Source organism: Anoplophora glabripennis, unplaced genomic scaffold (assembly GCF_000390285.2).
Source record: "Anoplophora glabripennis isolate ALB-LARVAE unplaced genomic scaffold, Agla_2.0 scaffold288, whole genome shotgun sequence".
NCBI lineage: Eukaryota > Metazoa > Arthropoda > Insecta > Coleoptera > Cerambycidae > Anoplophora > Anoplophora glabripennis.
The window spans coordinates 203336-231239 of NW_019416427.1; the positions used below are offsets into that span (position 1 = coordinate 203336).

The following is a 27904-nucleotide window of genomic DNA, read 5'->3' on the forward strand; positions in this document are numbered from 1 at the left end:
ATACTAAATAGGTACCTACATATTTAAAATTATGGGGTGTATTATGCTATATTTAAAAGACTATGTGTATACAGGTGTATACAGGGTGTTCTGAAAGTCCATCAGAAACTCCGGGAGATGATTCTGCGGATTAAAATAATAGCAGTATGTAATAAAAATTTCTTTTCGAATTGCCAATTGTTTGCAAGTGACAGCTTGTCAAAGTTCAATTTTTTTAATTTTTCTATTTAAATAACTTATTTCATTCAAGTTCGATTAGTGTCTAATTTGGCACACCCACTAAGTAGATGAAGCTCTATTGGACAATTCAGAGAAAAGTTTCATTAGGCGCAGCTAGAGGAGACTTTACCTAGAACTCAAAATTTGTTCATAACTTTTTTCTCGTGCTAGATATCACAGAAATTTAAACATTATTGAAAAGAGAAACAACATCAGAAAAAATTATGTACTCTTTGTTCAAGCCGATAAATGTAATCGGTTACCAGGAAATCGCTATTAATGTTATTAAACATCAAATTTCTGATAATTCTTTCTATAATTAATCAAGTTCCCATGCCTCAAATAATTATCATTAGTCATTTTTGTGCTACGAATGGTAACAAAAATTGTTTAAAGCAGGTATATGTTTGATTTGCACCAAATTTTTTTTTCGGCTATGTAGTAGTGTTCTGGAAAAATAAAATGAGGATAATAAATTTACTAACGAAGCTGGCTTTACAAGGGATGGTATTACAGCATGATAACTTGATTAATTGCAGAAAGCATTATCTAAAATTTTATGTTTAGTAACACTTTAATAGCGATTTCCTGGCTTGAACAAAAAAAGAATACATAGTTTTTTTATATTGTTTCTCTTTTCAATAATGGTTTAAATTTTTGAGATGTCTAGCAAGTGAAAAAGTTATAAACAAAACAAATTTAGAGTTTTAGGTAAAGTGTGGGTGTGCCAAATGAGAGACATCGAATTTGAATGAAATAAGCTATTTAAATAGAAAAATAAAAAAAATGAATTTTGACAAGCTGTAACTTGCAAACAATTGACAATTGGAAACATTTTTAATTACATACTGCTATTATTTTAATCCGTAGAATCACCTCTCGGAGTTTCCTGACGGACTTTCAGAACATCCTGTATATGCATGGAAACGGTCGATTATCTCCTAACGTATGACAATTTATCAAAAAGTCATAGGACACAAACGTTTTAGCGTTTTTAAAAATTCATTACAATCAAAGATTAAACCAAATTTTAACATCGAAAATAGACTTGCTTTGGCGTTTTTTGTTACACACACAGCGCATATTTAAATGTGTCCCTTCAAGGTTTTCACTGGATTGAACTAAAAACCTGTATTATGTAACCATTTTAATTGGTGCTGTTTATTTTCTAAATTTTAATCCAGGAAATTCCGTCCGATCCATTTTAGAGCGGATGTAAAACTGCAAGATGAGTATAGTCAATGTTGTGAAACTTCAAAGAAATTATATCTTTGTAATAGTCATCGTCATTGAACAAAGAACAACACGAAATTTAGTCGTAATAGATTATTTAACTTACATCTTCAATTTAGTAACTGACTCTTCAAGAAATAGAAACAGGAGAAATTTTTTTCCCCATAAGATTTGCAAGAAAAAAGTACGTGTTTTTTTATTAGGATTGTCAGTTTGTCTATGGGGTTATTCCTTGAGTGTAGGTTTTGAAATATTTGGCGTTGGTGGTGACTATATACAACTTTATTGTTGCGAATTTGGATTTTTTCCTTAGCAAAGATTTGAATTAACTTAATATCCTTAAAACAAAGGAAAAATGTCTATAAAAAATAATAAACAAATTGTGTAGGAAATTATGTGATAATCTAAATATTTCTGAAACAACAAAAAAATAAACAGATTTAAGGATTTGTTTGAAAGATTAATATACACTTTCTTAATAGATGTCCCTTCAATAAGTAAATATTTATACCATAATAGTTCGATAAAATTAATATTACTCAAATGATACCATCGTAATAGTATCCAGAATAGAACCGTGGGATAATTCTCGTTGAGAGAATGTAATAAATTAGCTAATTAAACGATTTGCATTTCCATAGTCAAATTATCTCAATGCAATTAATGGTGTGTTGAAATATCGTCAGAATATCAACTATAACAAACGCGCAAAGAGAAGGACACACATTTTTTAGAATTCCTACTTGTTTTTATAAAATCTTGAATTTGCGTACCTACATATATTTAAACTTATTACTTTTTTCCAAGGATAGCGAGTCTACTGACGGTGTAATATTTAATGGAAGAACATATTATTCTACCACTGATATTTAACACTTTTAATATTTTAGTATGTAAATAACTAATACGTATCCGTTGGCTACTTTAAAATAATAATTGCTTTTAATGATCTTAAAAATTATGTAAAAGGTGGTCATCAAAAGTAACTGTTTTAATTTGTGGTTAGTTACAGTAATAAGGTTGAATACATACCTACTTCTAACGGATGCTGCTCTCTGTCATAGGCAAAAAAATATTCTTGCAAATATTTGCAGTATGCTCATAAACCATTTCCTTTGAGTTTCTTAATAGAACACACATTTGAATATAATAATCAAATGAGCTAATGTGTCATGGCAACTGGCAACATTATTTTTACGTATATAGAATTATATCTCAATAATATAACTGATCATTAGAGATCGGAAATGTTAGGGCGGCTGCAATGTGGTACAGGGTTGGCTGTAGGCTGGGTTATCTTGTATGTAATTTTATCACCACCGTTAAACGCACCACCGTTAAGCGCCCCAATGTTAAAAGCCCCATCGTTAAACGCGCAATGTATGCCGATATCTTTTTGCTAAAAAAAATCACAAGGTTTTTTAATAATCTCAGATGTATATTTTCACATTTGTACATGTCTGCCTCTAATCTGAAGCTTGGCATCGATCAGTTTATTCGATATGTATCTAGTGGCACCCTAATACCTGTCGGCTGTTTTTTGCTCAGAGACGTTGGAAGTATATAACACGTGTTTTTATGGCAGTCAGTATCATTGTGCATTTTGATCATAGAGCGGCACATGGCTTGACCATAGATTTAACCTATTTCTGCTACTAACGAGCGTTCAAATAAAAACGTGGTCGAAGTTGGCTCTGACACATTGGACGTAGGGAGTAGCTTATAGCGACCAACTTAACCTCATTTCTCAACGAGCTGTATAGCAGCTGTCAGTTTCAATAACGTTAATGACTATATAACTTTATTTTAAAGAATAATCGTGATAACAATAACAAACAATTAAAGGAGCTGCGAAAAGTGTCCCCCTCCTTGTTATAACAATAAATTAAAGCAGCAGCTGAAAGTGTCCCCCTCCTTGTTCCAAGCACTTTTCACACCTGTTCCTCAAAGAATTAAAGACATTTTCTAAGATGCTCGGGGTATTGTTAATTTCACGAATCTTGTCTATAAGTCGAGCCTGCAGATGGTTTAAATCAGGAATAAGCAGTTCAAAAATAGTGTTTTTAAGGTAAGGCCACAAAAATAAATCACACGGCGTAATATCACATGACCTCGGTGGAAATTCATGTTCAGCATTGAGACTTATTAGTCGATTTTGAAAAACTTCCCTCAACATATTCATCGTCTCGCCTGCCGTATGTGCCCTTGCGCCATCTTGTTGAAGGTAAAAGTTTGTAATTTCGTTTTCTTCCAGCTGGTTAACAAAAGGAGCGATAATTTCTTCTCTATACCTTTGCGCAGTAAGAGTACCATTAAAAAAAATAGGTCCATAAATCCTCCTTCGATTGAGAGCACACCAAACTCCAATTTTTTGAGCGTGTAGAGGGCCCTCGACAAAAAAGTTATCTGGTTTTTCAGAAGACCACATTCTCATATTCTGTGAGTTTACGTAACCACTTAAATGAAACCAGGCTTCATCAGAAAAAAAGGTGATATTATGAAGTTCACCGTAGTTGTTTAAAAACCATTCACAAAATACAGCCCGTCGCGGAAAATCAACTTCATGAAGTTCTTGCTGACAAGTTATACGATAGGAGAACAAACGCAAATCTTTTTTTAACACTGTGTGGTAGGTACCGACTGATACTCCCACCATTTGTGACAAAACACGTACAGAAGTTCTTGACGCATTTTCCATTAATTGTTGGACATTTTCTTTTAATTCTTCAGTCCGCTTTTTAGGTCGGCCGCTTCCTTCTTTTCTTGTTACACTGCCCGTTTCACGAAAAACATTAACACAACGCTGAACTGCACTTTGAACAATTTTGTACTCAACAACGCCGGGAAATTGATTTTGAAATTCTATGAAACATTCCTCAATAGAATACTTCCATATTCCATCAATCTTGCGTCCATTTCTAAAGTAGGACTCTATGATAAACACTTTTTGTTCTTGAGAAAACACCATTTTAAACGCTTTTTAAAACGAAAATATTCAAATTGATAGCGGCCATATAGCGCTTTGACAGATGACGTTTAAGTTTATTTGCTATACGCTACGCCCTACGTCCAAATTTTCAGAACCAACTTGACCACGTTTTTATTTGAACGCTCGTTACAACGTGTATTGCCGCATAATATAGATTACTACTCTTTATTTACTTGATTTTCACCACAAAGTTTCTGATGTCTATCAATAGTTTAAATAACTAGATGGATTTCTAACGACACAGTGTACGATAATTCAATAGACAAAGAAATCTAAATAAAAAATTTAGATAAATTAGGAAGGAATACACTGAATATGAATTTTTCGAGACAAAACGTCTGAATCTGGTTCGGGCTGAGGCAGTACAGTATTGGGGATCATGAAGGCTTGCAAAAAAATGTAATAAAATATCTAGGGTCGTTTTTAAAAAAATGAAGTTGATGATGGTCCTGGAGAGACGAAATGTTACATATAAAAATTGATTATTCCATTCGATAGAGGGCAAAAAGTGGCCATGAGAAAGTGTTGTTATTTTTTCAATATCACCTCAAACAAGGCTGAAATGAAACAAAAATGGATTTCCTAAATTTTGGTTTATTTCAAATATTTCGAAAACTAATCATGTTTGCCTTGATTTTTTAGAGGCATAATGTTGGTCCCCTGATTACGCAACTTTGCCCTCATTTAAGCTACTTCGTACCTCTTACCGTTTCCGAGATCCCTGTAGTGGGAAGCGCATTTGTAACAGCCTGTATATAGAGGTATATGCGGTAATAAAATTATATTTAATAATATTAGGTAAGGCCAAATAAAAACATTTTGTATGTCGTTAATATACAATGTGTCCCTGAAATGGGTACCGTATTGTTGTAAACTTTTTTATTGTTGATTTTTCGAGAAAAAGTTATTCTTGATAAAAAGGAAAGCCATGGGCGAAACATACAGGGCGTCCAAAAATTTGAATATGTGATATTTTTCCAAAGCAAAGTGCCTTTAATTTTTGTTTTCCATAAAAACTGTATTTAAAAAAGTTTTTCGTGAACTTAAGAAATGCAATACGGTGTTTAATAATAAAAAAGAAGAATAATCACATTTTGCAAATAAGAAGACGCCGCAATTTTAAACTAACTTACATACCATATAACTACCGTTGATATTTCCTTATCAATGTCCAAGTCAACATATTTATTTTTATTAACTGCAAATTGAATAATTTGTATTAATTCCTGGAGCAACGAATGTTGAAATGTTATGGAATCGGTAATTTTTCAAATTGATATGCAATACAAATTTTTAATCAAAAGTATCCAATTGTAACTGTAACTCGAAGAGCAGTTCGCAAGCTAATTATAAAATTCGAGACCACGGATGTAAAGAATATTAAAAAGATAAGAAAAAATACAATGATAACGATGCTGCTACTGTTGTGGTTATGGACTCTGTACAAGACAATCCAAAGATGTCACTCAGGAAAAGGTCAGAAAACATAGATAATAGCAGATCTCATATTCAAAAGAATTTTGGTATACAACAAAATCTATCCATTCAAACCAGTGTTTAATAATAAATTGCTTGATGGAGATGATTATTGTTGTTTGTACTTTTGTTTAACAATGGGCGAGAAACAGATTTTTTCATCACAATATTTTATTTACTGACGAATCAACGTTCACAGTTAATGGCGTGGTTTCCTCTCAAAATTGCAGATACTACTACTACTAAGATAATCCAAATTGATCGATATTGATAAACTAATAGTCAAAAATTAAAAGAGGTAAATATCTGGTGTGGCATAATGTATCATAAAATAATTGGTCCTTACTTTTTGGAAGAAAATCTTAATTAAAATTCATATTTGGAAATTCTCATTAATTTTGTTTTGGTAGAACTAGATAGCGAAAAACTAGAGTTCAGAAGAAAACTAACATTTCAACAAAACGAATGCCCTGCACACTTCTAGTGGGAAACTGGCTTAACGTTCACTTCCCGAGCAAGTAGGTCGGACGCTGTGGACCATGGTCTGCACGGGCACCCGACTTGTCCCCATTAGATTATTTCTTATGAAGCTTGCTCTAAATCAAAAAGTGTATTCAAACGACTTTGACGATAACATTGATTTACTTAAGCAAAATCACCACAGTAGCGTAGTCGGTCGAGCATTTCTCGGCCAGACTTCCTATTCTGGTCCGGGTTCGATCCTTGGCGTCGGCACTGGCAATGTCGATGGATAATGGGTGTTTGTACGCGTTGTAAGTGTAGCCCCCTTCCGCACAGCCTTTGGATTTGGATTTGGGGGTTGTCACATTTCTGTAGTGCTTTATGTTTTTAAAAATATTTGGCTGTTGCCACCATAAACGAAGAAATGATTTCGTCTGTGTACAAGGAATTTAGTTACAATTTCTCTCTGCATTAAATAATTAAAAATCGCGTCTTCATATTTGCAAAACGTGATTATTCTTCTTTTTTGACTAAACTCCGTATTTAATCATTTCTAGAGTTCTCGAACAAGCAAAACTTTTTATCAAGAATAACTTTTTCTCGAGAAGTCAACGATAAAAAAGTTTACAAGTGTGCGGTACCCCATACGGGGACACAATGTATACTAACAACACAATAATGGTCAGTGCTCTACTGTCACGTTCTGTGGCGGTTAGCTTCAGTGCTGGTGTTATATTTTTTAAAATAAATATTAATTTATATAACATGAAAAGTATATATTTAAAATATGAAGTAATGTATTTTAATTACAGTAACGTTTATATTTTATTTGATAATGTTTTTTAAAAAAAAATATTAGCATAAAATACGCTTATTTGCGTAAACAACTTAAGTCTATTTTTAAACTGTTATTTACTATTAATTTCCTGCTAAAATACTCTGAAACTATGAACTATTATGTCTTGAATGTCTTTTTTTAACCATTAATATAGATACTTAATACATTTTGAACTAGTAAATTTCTGTTTTCATATGCATTATATAGGCGATAATTGAGATAGATGAAATATATTTTGTTTATTTAAGTAATTTGGTTTACTGTGCAAAGTATAAATATGCGTAGTACTATTTAATATTGTATAACGCAGGTATGTACCTACGTTTGCAACATAATTATTAATAAAAAATATAGATATTTGGGAAACTATCACTAATTCATCTTCAGTTTTCTCAATAAAACCACTAATTTAGAAATTAGTTTAATCGTTGAGTGAAAAAACTATTTCTCAATCAATGGTTTAATATAAATAACACAGGTCAACATTTAGTTAAAAAAAAAAAACACCGGACTCTACCTAGGTACCCAGGAGTTTTTTGGGTCGCGGATTCCGATGCCGAGGTCGGTTAAGCGTTATCTCGTCAGGTCAATTGAAGGTCAAACTAACTTTTTCTCGAGAAGTCAACGATAAAAAAGTTTACAAGTGTGCGGTACCCCATACGGGGACACAATGTATACTAACAACACAATAATGGTCAGTGCTCTACTGTCACGTTCTGTGGCGGTTAGCTTCAGTGCTGGTGTTATATTTTTTAAAATAAATATTAATTTATATAACATGAAAAGTATATATTTAAAATATGAAGTAATGTATTTTAATTACAGTAACGTTTATATTTTATTTGATAATGTTTTTTAAAAAAAATATTAGCATAAAATACGCTTATTTGCGTAAACAACTTAAGTCTATTTTTAAACTGTTATTTACTATTAATTTCCTGCTAAAATACTCTGAAACTATGAACTATTATGTCTTGAATGTCTTTTTTTAACCATTAATATAGATACTTAATACATTTTGAACTAGTAAATTTCTGTTTTCATATGCATTATATAGGCGATAATTGAGATAGATGAAATATATTTTGTTTATTTAAGTAATTTGGTTTACTGTGCAAAGTATAAATATGCGTAGTACTATTTAATATTGTATAACGCAGGTATGTACCTACGTTTGCAACATAATTATTAATAAAAAATATAGATATTTGGGAAACTATCACTAATTCATCTTCAGTTTTCTCAATAAAACCACTAATTTAGAAATTAGTTTAATCGTTGAGTGAAAAAACTATTTCTCAATCAATGGTTTAATATAAATAACACAGGTCAACATTTAGTTAAAAAAAAAAAACACCGGACTCTACCTAGGTACCCAGGAGTTTTTTGGGTCGCGGATTCCGATGCCGAGGTCGGTTAAGCGTTATCTCGTCAGGTCAATTGAAGGTCAAACTAACTTTTTCTCGAGAAGTCAACGATAAAAAAGTTTACAAGTGTGCGGTACCCCATACGGGGACACAATGTATACTAACAACACAATAATGGTCAGTGCTCTACTGTCACGTTCTGTGGCGGTTAGCTTCAGTGCTGGTGTTATATTTTTTAAAATAAATATTAATTTATATAACATGAAAAGTATATATTTAAAATATGAAGTAATGTATTTTAATTACAGTAACGTTTATATTTTATTTGATAATGTTTTTTAAAAAAAAATATTAGCATAAAATACGCTTATTTGCGTAAACAACTTAAGTCTATTTTTAAACTGTTATTTACTATTAATTTCCTGCTAAAATACTCTGAAACTATGAACTATTATGTCTTGAATGTCTTTTTTTAACCATTAATATAGATACTTAATACATTTTGAACTAGTAAATTTCTGTTTTCATATGCATTATATAGGCGATAATTGAGATAGATGAAATATATTTTGTTTATTTAAGTAATTTGGTTTACTGTGCAAAGTATAAATATGCGTAGTACTATTTAATATTGTATAACGCAGGTATGTACCTACGTTTGCAACATAATTATTAATAAAAAATATAGATATTTGGGAAACTATCACTAATTCATCTTCAGTTTTCTCAATAAAACCACTAATTTAGAAATTAGTTTAATCGTTGAGTGAAAAAACTATTTCTCAATCAATGGTTTAATATAAATAACACAGGTCAACATTTAGTTAAAAAAAAAAAACACCGGACTCTACCTAGGTACCCAGGAGTTTTTTGGGTCGCGGATTCCGATGCCGAGGTCGGTTAAGCGTTATCTCGTCAGGTCAATTGAAGGTCAAACTAAGAAAAGGTGGTTGAACAAATCTGAAAATTCACACCTAGGTTTTTTGGGTTCCTGAGTCTGAATCATGTTCAAAGGTCGTTTGAAGGTTAAAGTAAGATAGGAGGTGACAAAAATTAGAAACAATTTTGACGAATGTTTGTCTGTCTGCCTTTTTACCTGCACGGCTGTTTGTTTGCTTGTTGGTCTGTATTTATCGTCAGCCTGTATTTTCTCTCTGTCCATCTACCTGTCATTTTACCTTTCTACCTGCCTTTTTGTCAGTAATTTTGTCTATCTTTCTATCTGACGAAATCACTAAATATTTCTGTTTGTTTTTCAACTACCCTCTGTCAATGTCATATGAATCTGAAACTTCATTTTTTCATTCTCATCTTAATTGGTTCCCAGAAAATCTGGGAGCTTTGAGTGAAGATCAAGGAGAAAGAATGCACCAGGACCTGAATGCGTTTAAACAAAGATATCAAGGTGTTTGGGGGAAGAATATGTTAGCAGGCTATTGCTGGAATCTAAATAGAGATACAAATATAGCACATAAAAGAAAAGCAACGATTCGAAGATCATTCCAGGAACAATGTTAGCGGTCTGGCACGAATTTCGATTAATACATTTATGCTGAGAGAAGCGAATTGATTTGTTGAAGGCTTTCATAAGTTTTTTTTAATCTAGTTTTTGTACAATCACGCAAAACCGGGAGGGGATCGTAGGCAGAAAGGTAAGAAGACAAACTGACAAGGAGGCAGACAGACTGTCAGTGGAAGTTTAGACAGGGGATGGCAGAAAAACAGACATATAGGATCATTTAGTCAGAGAGGAAGATAGACAAAATTACCGACAGAAAGGCAAGTGAAAAGGCACATGGACAGAGAGAAAGTACAAGCGAACCATAAATACAGACTAACAAGCAAATAAACAGGTGTGCAGGTAAAAAGGCAGACAGATAAACAAACAAAAATAGGCAGGTGAGGAATCGTGAACAATTTTTCCAGTTTTTTCACCTCCTTTTCTTAGTTTAACCTTCAAATAACCTTGAACATGAGGTGATAGATGTTGAACAGTGTATAATCATTAATCGATTTTAAAATAATCCTGTTTAAACTGAAATTAACCTATCGTGAACTCATATAAAATTAAACTAAACAATTTAATACAAATTGTGTTGGTAATTTAAGGTTTTCCTATTTACACAGTATTTCATCTTATATTATAACCTTATTCACTAGGGATTTTGATTTAATTCACTTCTAACAAACATTTCTAGGAGAAGAAAATAACATTTCTCCTTTTAAAAATACACAACAATAAAAAAGATATTTTATCGTCACTTAAATAGGTCGGATTAAGATAAATGTTTATTTCGCTTGAAAATAGTTGTTCTATGTATCATGTAACAGGTTTGAAATACCGTTTATAAAAACTCAAATATATAAGCATCACAATTTATAACTACCTATATAATACACTTAGTTTAAATTTACTTTCATTTATAATGACTTCCTTATGAAGTGTATTTAGGCTGTATGTATGTGCTGCTAAGATTTAAAATAAAGATGATCAGTTGGTTCGCAAAAGTTTTCGGTCAAAAAAAAGCTTTAAAAATATTCTGTATTACCTATCTTTAGGTATAATTTAGAAATTTATATTTTACCCTAGATAATATATTTCATTTACTGCATTGATCCACCAAAATCTTCTTAAATGTATTTGATGTTATTTTCTCTTCAATTAGGTACAGGGTGATTCATTATATTTTGAGACCTCCATTAACTTTTTTGTTGTTAGAGTTATAAAAAAATGTGAAATACAAAAGTTGCACGATTTTTTATAAATACGATAAGTTTTCGAAAATGATAGTAAAGAACAAATTAAGTCTAAACAAAAAAAGGTTTTATTAAGAAAATAAGACATCTTGTAATTGTTAAACCTCTTTCAAGCATTTCTGACTATTTTCCAATTACGTAAGGATTTACAGATTTAGCTGCAATATATTCTGACATATCGGACAGTCATATGGTCCAAAATTCTTATAGGTATTTTAATTAAATCTCATTAATTAGGCCGTGAGAGACCTAATTACTCATGGACAATGTTATATGGTAGACCGTAACAGTGACAGGTAATGTCATGACAACATTGTTATTGTTTGACAGCTTGAATTATTATTTAATTAAAATGGGTTACACAGAAATAGAAAATTGAAATATTATAAGAATTAAAGTAGAGTAAAGTTCTTCTCCATACTTGTTTGTATTTCACATTTTTTTATAACTCTAAAGTTAAAGGGGCCCATTTTGATACTATATTTTATAGTGGATCACCCTGTACGTCGTAATGTGCTTTGGAAAATTTTTAAGGTAACTATATAAGATATAAAGATATTCTTTCTAAAAGTTTTGCAAATTGCCTAGATTTTTTTTATTCTAAAAATACTATGTAGTTTCCCTATTTCTTAGTACAATTACACTTTATAAGTATCGTAAATATGCATATATATATCGACAATCTAATTTTACATTTTAGGTGAATTACAAAAACTATACTTCTTGTATGAAGTAATTTTACATTATTTGCTGTGGTCTCAAAATAACTAATGATTTATTGTGTAATTTTACATAAAATTTTTAGGAGTGTACACTAACAAAGTAAATTATTAATTTAAAGGACATATAAAACTAATTTACATACTTAATATATCCATGTATCTAATTTGAATAATTATCTACAAAAATAACCCATTTAATGTTGGCATTGTGAAAAAGAGACACAAATAATAATGCTAACAATGGTTATTACAAATTTAATTCATTTTCTATTCAACACTGAGCAAAAGTTCATCTTTGGTGTTATTAAATAAATTATTGAGTTCAATGAATTCATAAAATTATTTTTAAGTATTTAGTTTTTCTAATAGTGCCGTGTGTAAAATATTAACAGAATTACAATACATATAGTAGATACAATAGTACGAAATAGTAGGAATTAAAAATCCCAAAAAACATTTGATCGGCAATAGAAAATGCTATTTTTACTAAAATACTTGATTCATCATACTAAGAAAAAATAGATTTCTTTTAAATTTAATTATTACATATTTGGATAGAACCGTTATTCATTATTACAATAGTATAAGGTTTCATAAATCTATCTCTAATAATAAGGAGTATATGACCAAATAAATATGCTAACAATAAACACCTTTGGCCATACTTTCACTTATCATTGGAGATAGACTTTTATTATATTAGGAATGGATAGAATAGATAGTTAATAACTTTATATCAATGTAATGTTAAGGAGACGTTCTTTTCAAAAATATACAGGATACAGGGTGTTCTGTTGAACAAATATAAAGGTTTGGCCTCTAAAAGAAAATTCCCTACAATTTTGACCCATACTAACCACGTTTTCCAAGTATGAAAGTAAAGAAGACAAAGCTATGTGAATAATTCTGTGCGCACCAATATTGTGGCAGCTATACAAGGTGTCTCACCACGAATTACATCGATGGATATCTGGTAAACTGTTCGAAGGATTTTTTTGAAATTGTAGTGGTGTGATACGGGCCGAGGGACCCACCAAGTTAAAATAGTTTCAAGGTCATCGTACTTCCAGTTATACCGGAAGTCGATACCAATTTTCTTATTTTAAATGGAACCCCCTGCATATTATTGCATTTTTGGAAAGAACACTTATTCTTAAGTTGAAAACATATCGCACACTCCATACTTAGGATTGACCGTTTCCGAGATATTTTCATTTTAGGCAAAAATTGCCAGACTGTCGGCAAAATTTTGTTTTCCAGGAACACAATTTTATTTTTTTGTGCGTGTGGACATTTTGTAGAGGAAGACCTAATTTATCGGATTTGACATGAAAATTTTCCAGTTTTTATACAAGGTGGTAAAAAAATGATCGATTATGAAGTTCAGAAAATGTGGAAATCTCGAAATTTTCAAATGGAAACCCCAATTTTTTTAACGTATTCGCATTCTGTACTAAAATTGTAAGATTCGATCGACTTACCTGTAAGGAAGATCAATCTCAATTATTTGAGCATCGTAGTTCTTCTATGATTCATGTTGGTAGGTCTCACTTATACATGACGCGCGCACAGGTTTAAAGGAAAAAAGTGTTTCGTAACAGTCCGTTACTACTTATTGATAGCCAGCCAGTTCATTTTGTGACCGAACCAATCGCGCTGTGGGTTAAAAAAAGGGTGGCGGGTGGGCCCCATCATAGAAGAACTACGATGCTCAAATAATTGAGATTGATCTTCCTTATAGGTAAGTCGATCGAATCTTACAATTATTTTTCGCATCTCCGTTCTTCTATGATTCATGTTGGTAGATGTTTAGAGTAAACAATTAGCGCGAAAGTTTCAGTTGTATTTACTCATACTAATAGAGGAAAATTTCATTATATCGAGTGGACAGAAATTGATACATTATTGAGTGAAATTGAGTGAAAATAGGTCAAATGTTCCTTACAGTGTATATTTTTTAACTTTTATAATTTTCGTACGCTTCTTAGGTTGTAACTCTGGTTAATATTAACATTTTATTCATACTATCAGGTTACTCTTCATCTAGCCTAATACTTTAATATAATAATAATTTAAGGTTTCGTTACGTAATTGCTTCCTAATACTTCATTGAAAGTTCCCTTATTATCACTTAATTTTGTCCTCTCCTCAATTGCTATCTTTTCATACACTGTCATAAATGAAACAGTATGTATAAAAACAAAACTTAATCGGTCTTTTTTTTATATACTTATAGAGAGACAGAGAGTTGCTCAATTAAATTTTCTATAATAACATGTCACTCTGATGCTCATGTATGATGATAGTGCCATACCTAGTAATCGAATGTTTTTTTTTTGTTTATATACACATACGTATATGTATGTACACACCTACATCTACATAGATTATTATAATCAAATAAAATATAAGGTGTTATTAGAAAAACTGCTTGTATAATTCACATTATGTTTCATTGTAGAATAGTACCTCTGAGTGACAAAACAATGCACTCATTTTTAGATTTCATGTACTCTATTTTCAATAATTTTGTTTTATCTACATCAAACGCTCCTTTTACCAGTAAACTCTTTTTCACATCGCTCTTCTTATCCATACTGCTCACAATGTTCGCCCCTCCCCATTTGTTTTTTGATATACTCTCTTAATTTTATTACTCGCCTTTTACACTGTTTAATATGACGTAACTATCTCCAGGAACTCGTACTAAATACGACATTAATTTGTTGAGCACCTAATTCACTCTCATCTGTAAAAAGTTGTAAATTTCTAATTTTTGTTAGAATTAAAAGGGAGTGGTGAGTATTAGTATATACTAACTCACTATTTTGAGTAAGACCCCGTAAGAGTAAATAAGGGGTTAACATAACTCCGATCTATCTCTAAAAAAAAAATTACATTATATTTGTACATAAGTACAATTATTTATTTATTTTTTTAAGAACATAGTACAATCAGTGCTTCTGAAAATATGTAGCTTTAAGCAGATTATTTAAATTTTGCTATGTAAACAAGGCAAAATTATAATAGGAAGCCTTTACAACGAAAAATCCACTTTGCGTGTATACCATGGCATGCAGAGGGTAAAAATAGCAGTAGAATTACACCCAAATGTCTAAAACAAGTTATGGGTGACATGGTTAAAATAACTACTAAAAGCTTAGAGATAGATAGATAGACTTTGCATGTAAAAAGAGTGAAATCCACACTTTACATGTTTCATGAAATGCAGACAAAAGGTCAATACGACTAGACCATATTTAGTCGAATTAAAGCAATCACATAGTGCCCCAAAATATTCTGCAAACAATTTGTCCGTGGTCAAAACACCAAAAACTGCTAAGCCCTTTTAATACAGTCAAAACGACCGTATACTGCCACAAATATTTGGCAAACAAAAAGTTTGCGGGCAAATTTGTTAAAACAACTACGATATAAGACTAGACTAGACTTTCCATTCAAGGGAGTGAAAACCACTCTCGACATGTCACATGGAATGCGGACAAAAAAAACAAGCGGTTACGCCCTATTAAGACGGTCAAAACGACCGTACTGCCCCAAATATTTGGCAAATAAAAATGTTTGCGGGCAGGGTAGTTAAAACAACTACAATATGGCTAGCTAGACTTTCCATTTAAGCGGAGTGAAAACCACTCTCTACATGTCATATGGAATGCGGGCAAAAAAACCAAGCGGCTACGCCCTATTAAAACGGTCAAAACGACCGTTCTGCCCCAAATATTTGGCAAACAAAAAGTTTGCGGGCAAGGTAGTTAAAACAACTACGATATGGCTAGCTAGTCTTTCCATTTAAGCGGAGTGAAAACCACTCTCTACATGTCACATGGAATACGGGCAAAAAAAACAAAGCGGCCACGCCCTACTAAGAGGATTAAAACGACTGTATATTCTGCAAACAAATGTTCGCGGTCAAAATAATTTAAAAACAACTACAATATTCTGCTCTGCGTGTATCATAGTATACGAGCTAGTATTATCAAGTCAAGGGCGGCTAACAGAAAAATTTTAAAGAAATACCTTTGCATCTGAAATGGATCATTAATATAATATTTCCCTTACGTGTGATTTATCTCGAATTCATGGAAATTCTTTTCTTTTGCATAAATACACTACACAAGGCACAATGATACACAAAACAAATAGGACCTGCACGTGCGGCACAAATAATTGAACTGGCTGGCTATCAATAAGTAGTAACGGACTGTTACGAAACACTTTTTTCCTTTAAACCTGTGCGCGCGTCATGTATAAGTGAGACCTACCAACATGAATCATAGAAGAACGGAGATGCGAAAAATAATTGAGTGTAACTTTGTTAAAGTTCCCTATACCTAAACCCAGTCGTTTTCATTTTATTTACGAATAAACATTTCTCTTTTTCTAGTGTTTCCATTTGTTTCACATAATTTAGGTTGGCCATGACAATCAAAAAAATCCTTCTAGTGGTTTCCAAGATTTTCACCGATGGAGTTCGTGATGAGGCACCCTGTATAGAAGGTGACATTTGCAGTAAAACGTTATCAACTTATTTTGTTTCAATGTTGTTTTATATATTTTTTTTCTTTCGATTTAATTATAAATTTCAGAGTCCATTTGCTTCCAAATTAATTGCTTTTTATTATTCACCTAACAAAATAATATTGTTACCTGATATACACTGAAAAAAAAAAATCGCTCTGGTCTCGAAAATTTTCAACTAATGTATACATTTTTTCCTCAGAATTAAATAAATTTTCATAATTTTTAGTACAACTTATCCATATGTAAGGACAAATTAGTAAAAATCATGGTTACATTATTCTACCGATGGGCACAAAAGCAATAGATAGGTACTACCTATTTTGAAATTTTTACTTTGAAAAATGTCCAATCATTTTTTTGCTCGCTTTTATTGCACAGTTTCAGCTAAAACGTATATCCGTAAGAACATCAGTATTTTACTCATTATTCAATTCTTAACAATGTGCACATCTACTTTACAATTAACAAACTTTTTATAGCCTCTTCTCGACACAGTAGACAGTATATTAATACTCTTCTACATAAGATTCTACCACCGCCGATGACTTGCAGTCATGCCTTTTCAATTTCAACTTTAAAATATTTTCTTCGGCATCTGCAAGTACGGTTGACCGTCTAAACCACAAAAAGTATGCCAGGTATAAAAAATCCATCAAGAAATGTTCTAAAAGTTTCAACCATATTTTTCTCTCTCACTTCACCTGCAATAATAAAATTTCGAAGTGTCTAACCCAGCCGTAGATATACTACAGAATGACATTATACAATTTTTCTTTAAATAACTATCGTTATAATAAAAATCAATAATATACAGGGTGTTGCATTACGAGAGGGACATGGCTTAATGGGAGATAGAGGATATTTAAGGTCACTAGGATTGCCTATAGAAATAGCTTCTTGACCATTCTTTACTGAGATACCGGGTGATTTATGATTTTTAGTCAAAACTGCTTTATGTCATAACTTTGGTAGGGAATGGAATAATGGGTTCGTATTTGGTAGGGTTAATGCACTCAAGATACTTCATGTATGTATGTATGACAGCAAGTGTGTGGAAGTCTAGAAAACAACAGTCTGTATGTATTTTTTTGAAATTCCGATACGATATTCGGAAAGAGCATAAAAAAGTGATCTGAGAGACGCGTTTCTTTTTTTTGTTACACTTTGGTGGTTATTTAAATAAGCTATTGAATATACGAGACTACGGATTCTAAAACTAAATTACGTAAATGACACATGATAAAAATGGTTTTGCAACTAAAATTAGCGAAGGCTTAATTGAGGGTAGATGTTATAAATAAGCATGCATATTTTAAACCTCATTTTCTTTAAATAATATGTATTCCAGGTCCGGACTGCAAAATTTTTTATTTTTTCTGTCTAGAAAACATCGCCCCGTATGTATTTTTTTGGTATTCCCATACGATTATCGAAAAGAACATAAAAAAGTGTCAGTGTCTCAGCGACATGTCTCTTTTTCTTGTTAGACTTTGATGATTATTTAAATATAAAAACACATGACAAAAAATAAATTATAATCCGTCGATTTCGATTGTCATCGATACGTCGAGCAATTGGAAACTTGGGAAAACGAGTAAGAAAATGTATCGAAGTTGAGGGAGACCACTTTGAAAATTTGTTATAAAATTAATTTGCCATTGTAAAGTACATTTTTAGACACCTATTATTTTCTTTATGTTTTATTGTTATTTGTTATTAAATAGTCTTTGTTCCCATTTGCTTTTTTATTTCTATTTTTTAAAAATCCTTTTTACTGAAAGACATAAACTACTAGTTTTATCATGTATCTTTTACATACTCATGTCATGTGTTTCTTACTTTCTCGTAATTTCATTTTAACAGCCTTGTTATCGTACATTGAATAGAGTATTTAAGTAATCATCAAAGTGTAACAAGAAAAAAAGACATGTCGCTGAGATTACTTTCTATGTTCTTTTCGATAATCGTATGGGAATACCAAAAAAATACATACGGGGGCGATGTTTTCTAGAGTTACAAAAAAAATTAAAAATTTTGCAGTCCGGACCTAGAATACATATTTTTTTAAAGAAAATGAGGTTTAAAATATGCATTCTAATTTATAACATCTACCCTCAATTAAGCCTTCGCTAATTTTAATTGCAAAACAATTTTTATCATGTGTCCTTTACGTAATTTAGTTTTAGAAGCCGTAGTCTCGTATATTCAATAGCTTATTTAAATAACCACCAAAATGTAACAAAAAAAGAAACGCGTCTTTAACATCACTTTTTTATGCTCTTTCCGAATATCGTATCGGAATTTCAAAAAAATACATACAGAGGGTTGTTTTCTAGACTTGTATAAAAAATTTACAATTTTTGCAGTCCGGACCTGGATTTTTTGCTGTCATACATGCATACATGAAGTATCGTGAGTGCATTAACCCTACCAAATATGAACCCATTATTCCATTCCCTACCAAAGTTATGACATAAAGCAGTTTTCACCAAAAACCATAAATCACCCTGTATCTCAATAAAGAATGACCAAGAAGCTATTTCTGTAGGCGATCCTAGTTACCCTAGATATACTCTATCTCCCATTAAGCCATGTCCCTCTCTTGATGCAACACCCTGTATACCAATACCATAATTTCTATAATATGTATTTATTTCATTTAATAAACATCTTACGTATGACATAATTTCAGGTGCTATAGCTGCAGGCAACTGTGTCGTTATCAAACCATCAGAAATCGCCTCTGCAACTGCCCAAGTATTTGCCACCCTTTTACCTAAATACATCGATTCACAATGCTATCCAGTAGTGCTGGGAGGACCGGAAGATACAACCGAACTTCTTCAACAAAGATTCGACTATATATTTTTCACCGGATCTCCAAAAGTGGGAAAGACCGTATACCAAGCTGCAAGCAAGTACCTCACACCCACTACCCTTGAAATGGGGGGTAAGAGCCCGGTTTATATCGACAGCACGGCTGACATGGAGTTGACAGCTAAAAGAATCATGTGGGGCAAAACACAAAACGCTGGACAAATATGCATTGCTCCTGATTATATTTTGTGTACGAAGAAAGTGCAGGAAAAATTTGTTCTTCACGCAGCGAAAGCTTTGCAGGCATTTTACGATGGTAAGTATTGAATCAGTTTGTTATACAGAGCCTTCATAAATGTTTACAAGCCACTTGACCCCCAAGCTTAGGCAACCCAAAATTGCACGACTGGTACTGGTAACGAAAAATGGCTAAATCTTGGTTTCACTAATATTAATGATTCGTTTACAATGAACAGTAACAAACTTTTACGATCGCTGATTGGTTGAATAGAATCTCGTGAAAAATTACACCAATCACAGCCAGTGAAACATAATGTTGTGTTTTGATGCCAACATGAAGGAAATAAAATTAACGTTTTAAACAAAATTACTGGTCACGTGGCTTGTAACCATTTATGAAGGGTCTGTATTAAAACGTAGTTTAAATTTTAGCAAAATTTATTTAATTATAGGATCAACTTTTAATATTGAAGATGATGGAACTAAATGACCATACAATGCGCCCCATTTTTGGTGTTAAATAATATTAAGGATAATTAGGTATCTTTAATACTATTTGAGATAAAAAAAATGTATGTCGAAATAGATTTTTAATCTACAGGGTGTAAGAAGTATGATTGCCATAACTTCAGCATGAGATAGAGTAATTATAAATGAACAAAAAAGTTGTATATTACAGGGGCGTTATTAACAGTTTTCAAAATACAGCGATTTGGAGAGTTTCATCACAACGTGACAACAGCGCTACACAGCTGATGCACACCACGTGTCCACGTGGCAGACTTGTTCTACGGAAAAAATGTAAACAACTATTATTGTGAAATATTTAGTAAATTTGAAGACAGTTGTTTTGCAGTTTTTAAATAAATAAAATAAAATGGGTCGATTTTGTAGTACAAAGATAGTTTTGCGCTTAAATTTTAGCTCGAATTTTAGTAAATGTGAATCTCTTAAAGCAGGAACTTAACTTTTAATCAAATTATGAATTTGAAAAATATGTAATAAGAGTACCCAAAGATTCACGTCGTCCAAATAATCATATGTATTAAAAATAATTTAGGGACTTATCAAAAAGCAAAATTCATTAATTTTTAAACGCACAAGTACAAAACAAACTACAACATATTGTCCACCATCATTTTCGATGCACGCACGATACCTTCGAATCCAATTATCGCGCACTCGCTGGAAAACACCTCAAGAAAATGAAATAGGGGTATTGCAAACAACACTCCACGGTCCAATTCCAGATACCGACACCAACTGAATTGCGTATTGCTGGACAGGTTAGTACCTCGTGTTAATCGCCGCGCCGTTGTCACATTGCTCGATATGAATTTTATCGAATTTTAAATTTATTACATCGCTAATTATTTTTTAGATTTAAGCATAAAGTTCAAAAAAGTCGTAAACATTGTATTTTATAGCATTATATGCACGCAGTTATGTCAATATTCCTTAATTAAACGAATGATTGAGTTTAAGACTGATGTCATATAAGATTTCTTTTGTTTATTTCAATGTATTTTATCGTCTGTTAAAATTAAAGCAGTCAAATCTAACACCCTGTATATCAAAAGTTGAAATGTTTCAAAATCGTTACTAAACTAAACACATTTAAACACATTGCACTCAAATATGTAACAATATAACGAAAATTAAATGAGATATGAACAATCCAAGAAGATGTGGTTACACAGTTATGCGCAACAAAATTCTACACGCATGTCACTAAATGTCTCCATTAACGTGTAATTAAAAAATATATATTTTCTGAACTGACCTCGTATATTATCTTCAATAAGTTTTATTAAATATGGTACTAGAAATACTTAGGTACTCAAGAACCCTAGAGAAAGTACACATCATTATTATTAAAAAATGGCTGGAATTTTGCAAGTCATAATCCATCTATCGTTCTTTTTTATTTGTTTAATTTAATAATGGAATGACTACCTACTAAATGATGTGGTAAATGATTAATTAATATTTTCTATTTTATTGGCAGATTATTTATCATTCTCAAGTATAACGAATACGTATTTATAAGTATACTAGGAACTAACTTCAAAAATATAAGAATTACAATATTTTATGTAATAAAACTTTAATTACACAGTACCCAACAATAATTCTTTTAATTAATTGTTTATATAACCTTAAATTTGCTTGCCATACTTAACATAATATTAGATATTCTCAAAATAATATTCGAAATAGTAGGTATTTGTAAAATACTTTTAAGTATATTTATTTTATTTAATTATTAACAAATGTTTAACAAATTGTACTTATACAATTATAGGAATGGGAACAAAATATTATGAATAAATGACACAAGGATTTAATAACGAGCCTATTAAACAATGTCAAAATATCAGAACCTATATACTGATTCGACCTTATAACAAGCTGATTCGCTATCTCTGTTACAAAATTTTGAAATGGATAGCAAATATAATAAAGATAATAATTCTGCAAACTATATCAATCTTTGATTGACAAAAAATTTGCAAAAATACTAGTGAATTACCCTGTATATATACTTTTAACTGTTATTGTGTCTGGTTTACTAAAATAGTTTCTGGGACGGTAGTAAATGTCACGATCACAATTTATAGACATATTTTTAATTAAAGGAAAAAAATTGTGTATGGTAGGCCGTTTAAATAGGAAAAACATCATCTTTCTTTTTAAAAAAATATATATATTTTTGGATGTAAATTGTTATATTTTTTCAAGCCTGCAGTAAATATGGAAGTTTTCTCAGTTTATCGTCTTTTTCAGATTGTTTGGTTATACAAAATATTGTAATAGTAGCATATTTTGCCACAAAAGATGAAAAATTCTGTATATTTTATGAATTAATTATTTATGTAACACAAAAAATGTTGTTTATATTTTTAATTTAGTTTTCTTAATTGTTTGATATGTTTTACAGCTGTAATACTTGAAATTTCATACTTAAAAGGTATATTGTAAAATATTAAAATATTTTAATGTTCGTTAATGCTATTTACTTATCAAATAATTATGTTTCTATAACACAAGTTAATGAAGTTAGTTTCTACGAATTGCACATCTTTGCCGACTTTAAACGCAGTTTTTTCAAAAACGGTACCTCTCAGCGATATTCAACGAGTATAGGTAGGTACCTTTTATGTTGAAAAATCATTGAAAATTTGAAAAATGTTATGCATTTCTGCTTTACGCAGTGGCGTAACATTTATTTTTTAGGAAAGGGTCCCGAAAATATAGATTGCACGCCATTGGTTTTTTGTATTGACGTGAAATCGCAACAAATGATGTAGGTCCCCGTTAAAACTCATATCAAATTAGAAAAAAATTTCTTAAAGTCTCCGAGATAAAGCTGAAAATCGTTTTTATTTTTTCCACTTCAACACCCTGTATCTCGAAAACTAAGCGTTTATGAGCAACATTGTATACGCCTTTTCCCTTTTATTTTTTGTCGTAGGATCTAGTGGTAAAGTTTGGACCATTCTTTAACGGACATCCTGTATATCGTCTTCCAGATCATTTAAAATCGCTACAAAATATTATAATGTTCAAAAAGAAATTAAAAATTTATCTGATAGATAAGTCTTTTTATTCACTGTCAGAGTACATGTAATTTTATGGGTCTATGTGCATCAATGTCTGAAATGTTCTGATCTGTTAATATTTTATTATGTAGAAACCTACTTTATAAATAAGTTTGATTGTTTTTATTTTTATGTATATACATATTACAGTATATTTTTAATGCGTGTATGTTTGCTCTCTGAATACAGTTAATCTCTTTTAATTGACTATTCCTATACAATTGTCAAAATGGAAAATAAACTATTATTATTATTATTATTATTATATAATATCTGAGTCAACTATACTATAAATCCATCAAATTTTGATTTTTCTCCAGTTGTTCAATCAGTTCAAAATTTCGTGTTATAAGTGAGATTTATCAAGTAAAATGTGTTTTACTTTCATAAACATTTTTAGGTGTGTGTAAAACATGTTCCGTTGAATTTAATTAATCGCTGTTTTAATTGAGAAAGTAATAAATTTGCAACTTTCGTTTTCGTCTCTTAACAGGGTAAAAAATGGCACTTTCGGGAGGACTAATCCATGACGAAATCCTTTCCGTCACTTATACAGGGTGTTTCAGAAACATGTTCCAAAATTAGTTTGAAAAAAACAAGTTTTTGCTATTGATAAGTTAAATACATGGATAAAATTTTGACACTTATTTCTAGGATATCCTGTAAATGTGGAAATTGATATTTACCATTTTATGGGTATGTATACAGAAACAATCAATTTCACACTGTAAAATGAAAGCAACAAATGTATTTGAAAACAGTCCTCTGCATTTACAATATTGAAGGCTGTCTACCTTGTACTTTTATTTATATGCATCAGTTGTAAGAAACAATTTGTACGTAATTACCTTTATCGCTACGCAAATTGTGTCATGGCAGGATGTTTCATTTAAATGTTTGAAATTTTATGTGGGCTCTACGTTTTATGTAAATATTAAAGTAAAATACAAAAGTTCATGACACTCATGGGTATATCGACAAGAAATAACACTAAACATATTTAGAAACAACTTATATACACTAGACATTTCATCTTTAGTAATACAACTATTTCATGTATTCGATTAAAATATTCTCAATATTCCATTATGCATTTTTAGATAAAGTTAAGTCCTCAACTGACTATGGAAGAATAGCCTCCCTGAAACATTTTAATAGACTGGTGGACCTACTGCGAAACCAGAAACCTGCAATTGGAGGCCAAAGCGATCCGCACAATTTATTTATCGAACCAACAGTATTGGTGGAGGTCAGTCCTATGGATCCAGTAATGCAGGAAGAAATATTTGGTCCCATATTACCAATAGTAAATATCAGAAATATGGATGAAGCTATAGATTTTATAAATGACAGGGAAAAACCATTGGCTCTCTATGTGTTTACGAACGATCAGAGTGTCAAGGACGCTTTTTTGGAAAGGACCTCTAGCGGAAGCGTTGCAATTAATGATACTGTACTACAGGTGGTTGCTGATGGTCTACCATTCGGTGGTGTTGGGAATTCAGGTTCGTAATATTATTATTAATAGGGTCTTAGATTAGCCAAAACACATTTTAAATTATCGTAAGATGAAAACGTTTAAATCTAGAGTAAGATAATTTCAACGGGATTTCATGATTCCTCAGAAATTACAGGAGAAAAAAATTTTCAAGACAAATTAAATTGTTTGGTATCTTTGTTTTCAAATTAGGTTCGATATTAATTTTCATGATATTTTCCGCGACTTCGGATATCCTCGATGCTAAATAGATTAGAATTAGTAACGTAGTAACAAAGGACATATATTTTCAAGGTAGTATTCTATTCTATCTATTTATTGGCAATTTTTTTTAGTGAAGTTCAGGCTTACGTAGCTATGAAGCAAATTTATATTCGTTTCAATGAGAACCATAGTTGGCTATAATCTAGAAAGACATTATTTCTATTTTTCTATTTAATTTATGGTTAACTAAAATATAGAATCTATAATATCCTGTGTATCACTGGAAAGCAAAATTTATTTTTCTAGGCCAACCACGATTAAAAAATTCAAAGAACCCCTCACAAACCTTATGGGAAATGGCTCCCGCTTAAAATAACTAATTTTTTTTATGTTACGTATCTCGGCGTCCTGAACAAATGTCTAAATGGGCGCAAAGTCAAAAACTCCATGGGTTCCAAGATAAACCCACCTAACCCCTAGAAACAACCTCTACCAAACCACAAGTAGACCCTGGGAACAGCGAGCATAGTCGCTTATTTTTCTTGAAATAATTAAATTCCACACCACCATGCTAACCCACCTACTCCCTATTTCACCTAACCCCTAGAAACCACTCCTACCAAACCACAAGCAGGATAACCCACATAACCCTGGGAACAGAGAGTTAAGTAGATTAGAACTGATAGAACTAATTAAACGATTACAAATAGAAAAAAGATAAATAGATACACATAGAACATAGTAAATACAAATAACCAAAGACCTCAGAATGACTAGACAAGTCATTCCTATTCCTATGCATTGCAATGGAATTGTTTTGATTTTCCACAACTTGAGACATCCTGCTATTAAATAAGGATGAAGATAGTTCTTTGTTTACTAGGGAACTCTTAACCAGTGGCGTGTGTGTTAAAAAGGGTGATACATTTTAATATTTGTCTAATTTATATATGTAGTTACGATTTCACACCTAATTTGGTTTTAAAATAATGTTAATGACTTCTTTTTTAAATAAATAGAACCATGTTTGTTTTACTCCATAACGGCACTTACTGCCGAAAAAAAGTAATACTAGTTACAACAATCTTTATTTTCTCAGTAACAATATACATCGATATGTTAAATAATACTAATTAATAAAAGTTTTTACCAGTTCAAATAGGAATCACAAAGTTACAGTTACAGTTACATATAGTATGGTAGCTATACTATACTTGTATACAATAATATGCATATCAAGTAGGACAATTAAGTGATAAATGAAAGAGAAATAGTAAATGGGGTTATTACACAGGATCTACAAAGTGATCCTGAATTATGCGCAAAAAATTGTTTATACAATTTTAATAGGGGTCCTGTATTTTGACTAAACGAACTTGGGAACTCAGGAACTGCTGTGTCCTTAAGATAAACTCGGCCACCAGGTCTTATTAAGAAATCACTTGATGTGAAGTGATCTGAACATACAACACTATCTTTAGGACTATTTTCCTTTGCTATGCAGCTCAAAATGCGAGAGAGCCAAACGTCTCGGCATTCAACATTCGAAGGAATCCTAAAATCAAATTACCTAGGTATATTTCCTTTTAAATAATGTTGCCTTTGCAATTCATGTTACTTTTTATTTAACCGTAACACACAATTCACGTTTTAAAAAAATATTTTATATTTTCAATATTATTGCACTGGAAATTTTCTATTTCAAATTTTGTTTTAAACTACCGTCTGTTATCTGTTACGCCCATGGTAAATCTACCTACCTGTGAAAAGAGCAATTGCCTCCACTTTTAAAGCGAAATCTACATATAACACAATATTTTCCCATTGTCTATTCACAAAAACTATAAATTCTGCCAAAGAAACTAATAATCCACGGTAAACACAACGTTAAACTCAGTAAGCACGCAAAGAATTAATGGCGGCCGATAGTCGTAAACAATAATAAACATCTAGCATAGGGCAAGTACTGCGCGCGCACCTTACCCCATGTCTTTAGCCAATAGGAGGCTGAGTTCTCAAAATATTTACAGTAGAACAAAACAAACCAAGACAATGCACTGTCTATCCTTTCTGAGTTCGTTGCAAATAACGGTTAAACAAGCAAGGAATACAATTTACTTAAGCTAGCAATGTAGAGTAGATTAAAATTACACATGTTATTTCACATAATTCTTTTACATTATACAAACAGTTTACAGAGAGAAGCGAGTTTAGTGTTTTCTAAATACATGCAACTTTCATTTTCTTTTCATTGAAAAAGCCATATTTAGGTAGTTTCTATGTAAACCATTTCTAGAATGCGAAATTTTTGATGATATAATGCTGCTTCCTAAAAATATACAAAGAGTAAAATATTTGGTTTTCTTTAAATCTTTAATTAGGTACATGAGTTAAAAAGACCAAAGAGAACATAAATCTGATTAATTTTTTCTGCAAACAAATGCTCAATCTGAATTTATAGTCTGGATCCAAAACGTTGGAAAGTAATGGTGAAAGAAAGGAAACCAATTGCTTCAGATAGGTGCCAACTCAACAGTTATTTTTCGAAATAAATATTACTATACATTATTCTCCTGGGTAATTGGGTGATGATATTCTGATTTGAACTAGACTTCACGAAAGCTTATGTCTTGATATTCTAATACGTTCTGTATAAAAAAGAGTATATCTTTGAAATGCAATGTTGGATTATGTTTTGGTACTTAAGTTATCATTTAAAAATATGTGTGCTTTTAGGGATTGGAGCTTATCATGGGAAGAAAACATTTGACACCTTCGTCCACAAGAAGTCGGTGCTATCGAAGGGTTTCTTTTTTCTACCAGAAAAAATAGAGTCTGTTAGATATCCTCCTTACACGAATATGAAGTTGAATGTGTTGAAAGCTCGATTTAGGTAAGATTAGTATAAGTCATTTACCTATATGAGATATTGGCTTTT

The 27904-nt window shown here is 31.4% G+C and overlaps 2 protein-coding genes across 2 annotated transcripts in view; one reads left to right on the top strand and one right to left on the bottom strand.

The window, feature by feature from the left end:
• LOC108906161 (synaptotagmin-15-like) overlaps nt 1–27904 on the bottom strand; it is a 214710-nt gene that overhangs the window by 32336 nt on the left and 154470 nt on the right. The gene's annotated exons all lie outside the window — the stretch shown is intronic.
• LOC108906166 (aldehyde dehydrogenase, dimeric NADP-preferring-like) overlaps nt 1–27904 on the top strand; it is a 30668-nt gene that overhangs the window by 1394 nt on the left and 1370 nt on the right. The window contains exons 2-4 of the mRNA XM_018709363.2: nt 19298–19738; nt 24365–24769; nt 27703–27859. Of these exons, the coding sequence (XP_018564879.1) occupies nt 19298–19738; nt 24365–24769; nt 27703–27859 (1003 nt within the window). The remainder of the gene's footprint in view (nt 1–19297; nt 19739–24364; nt 24770–27702; nt 27860–27904) is intronic.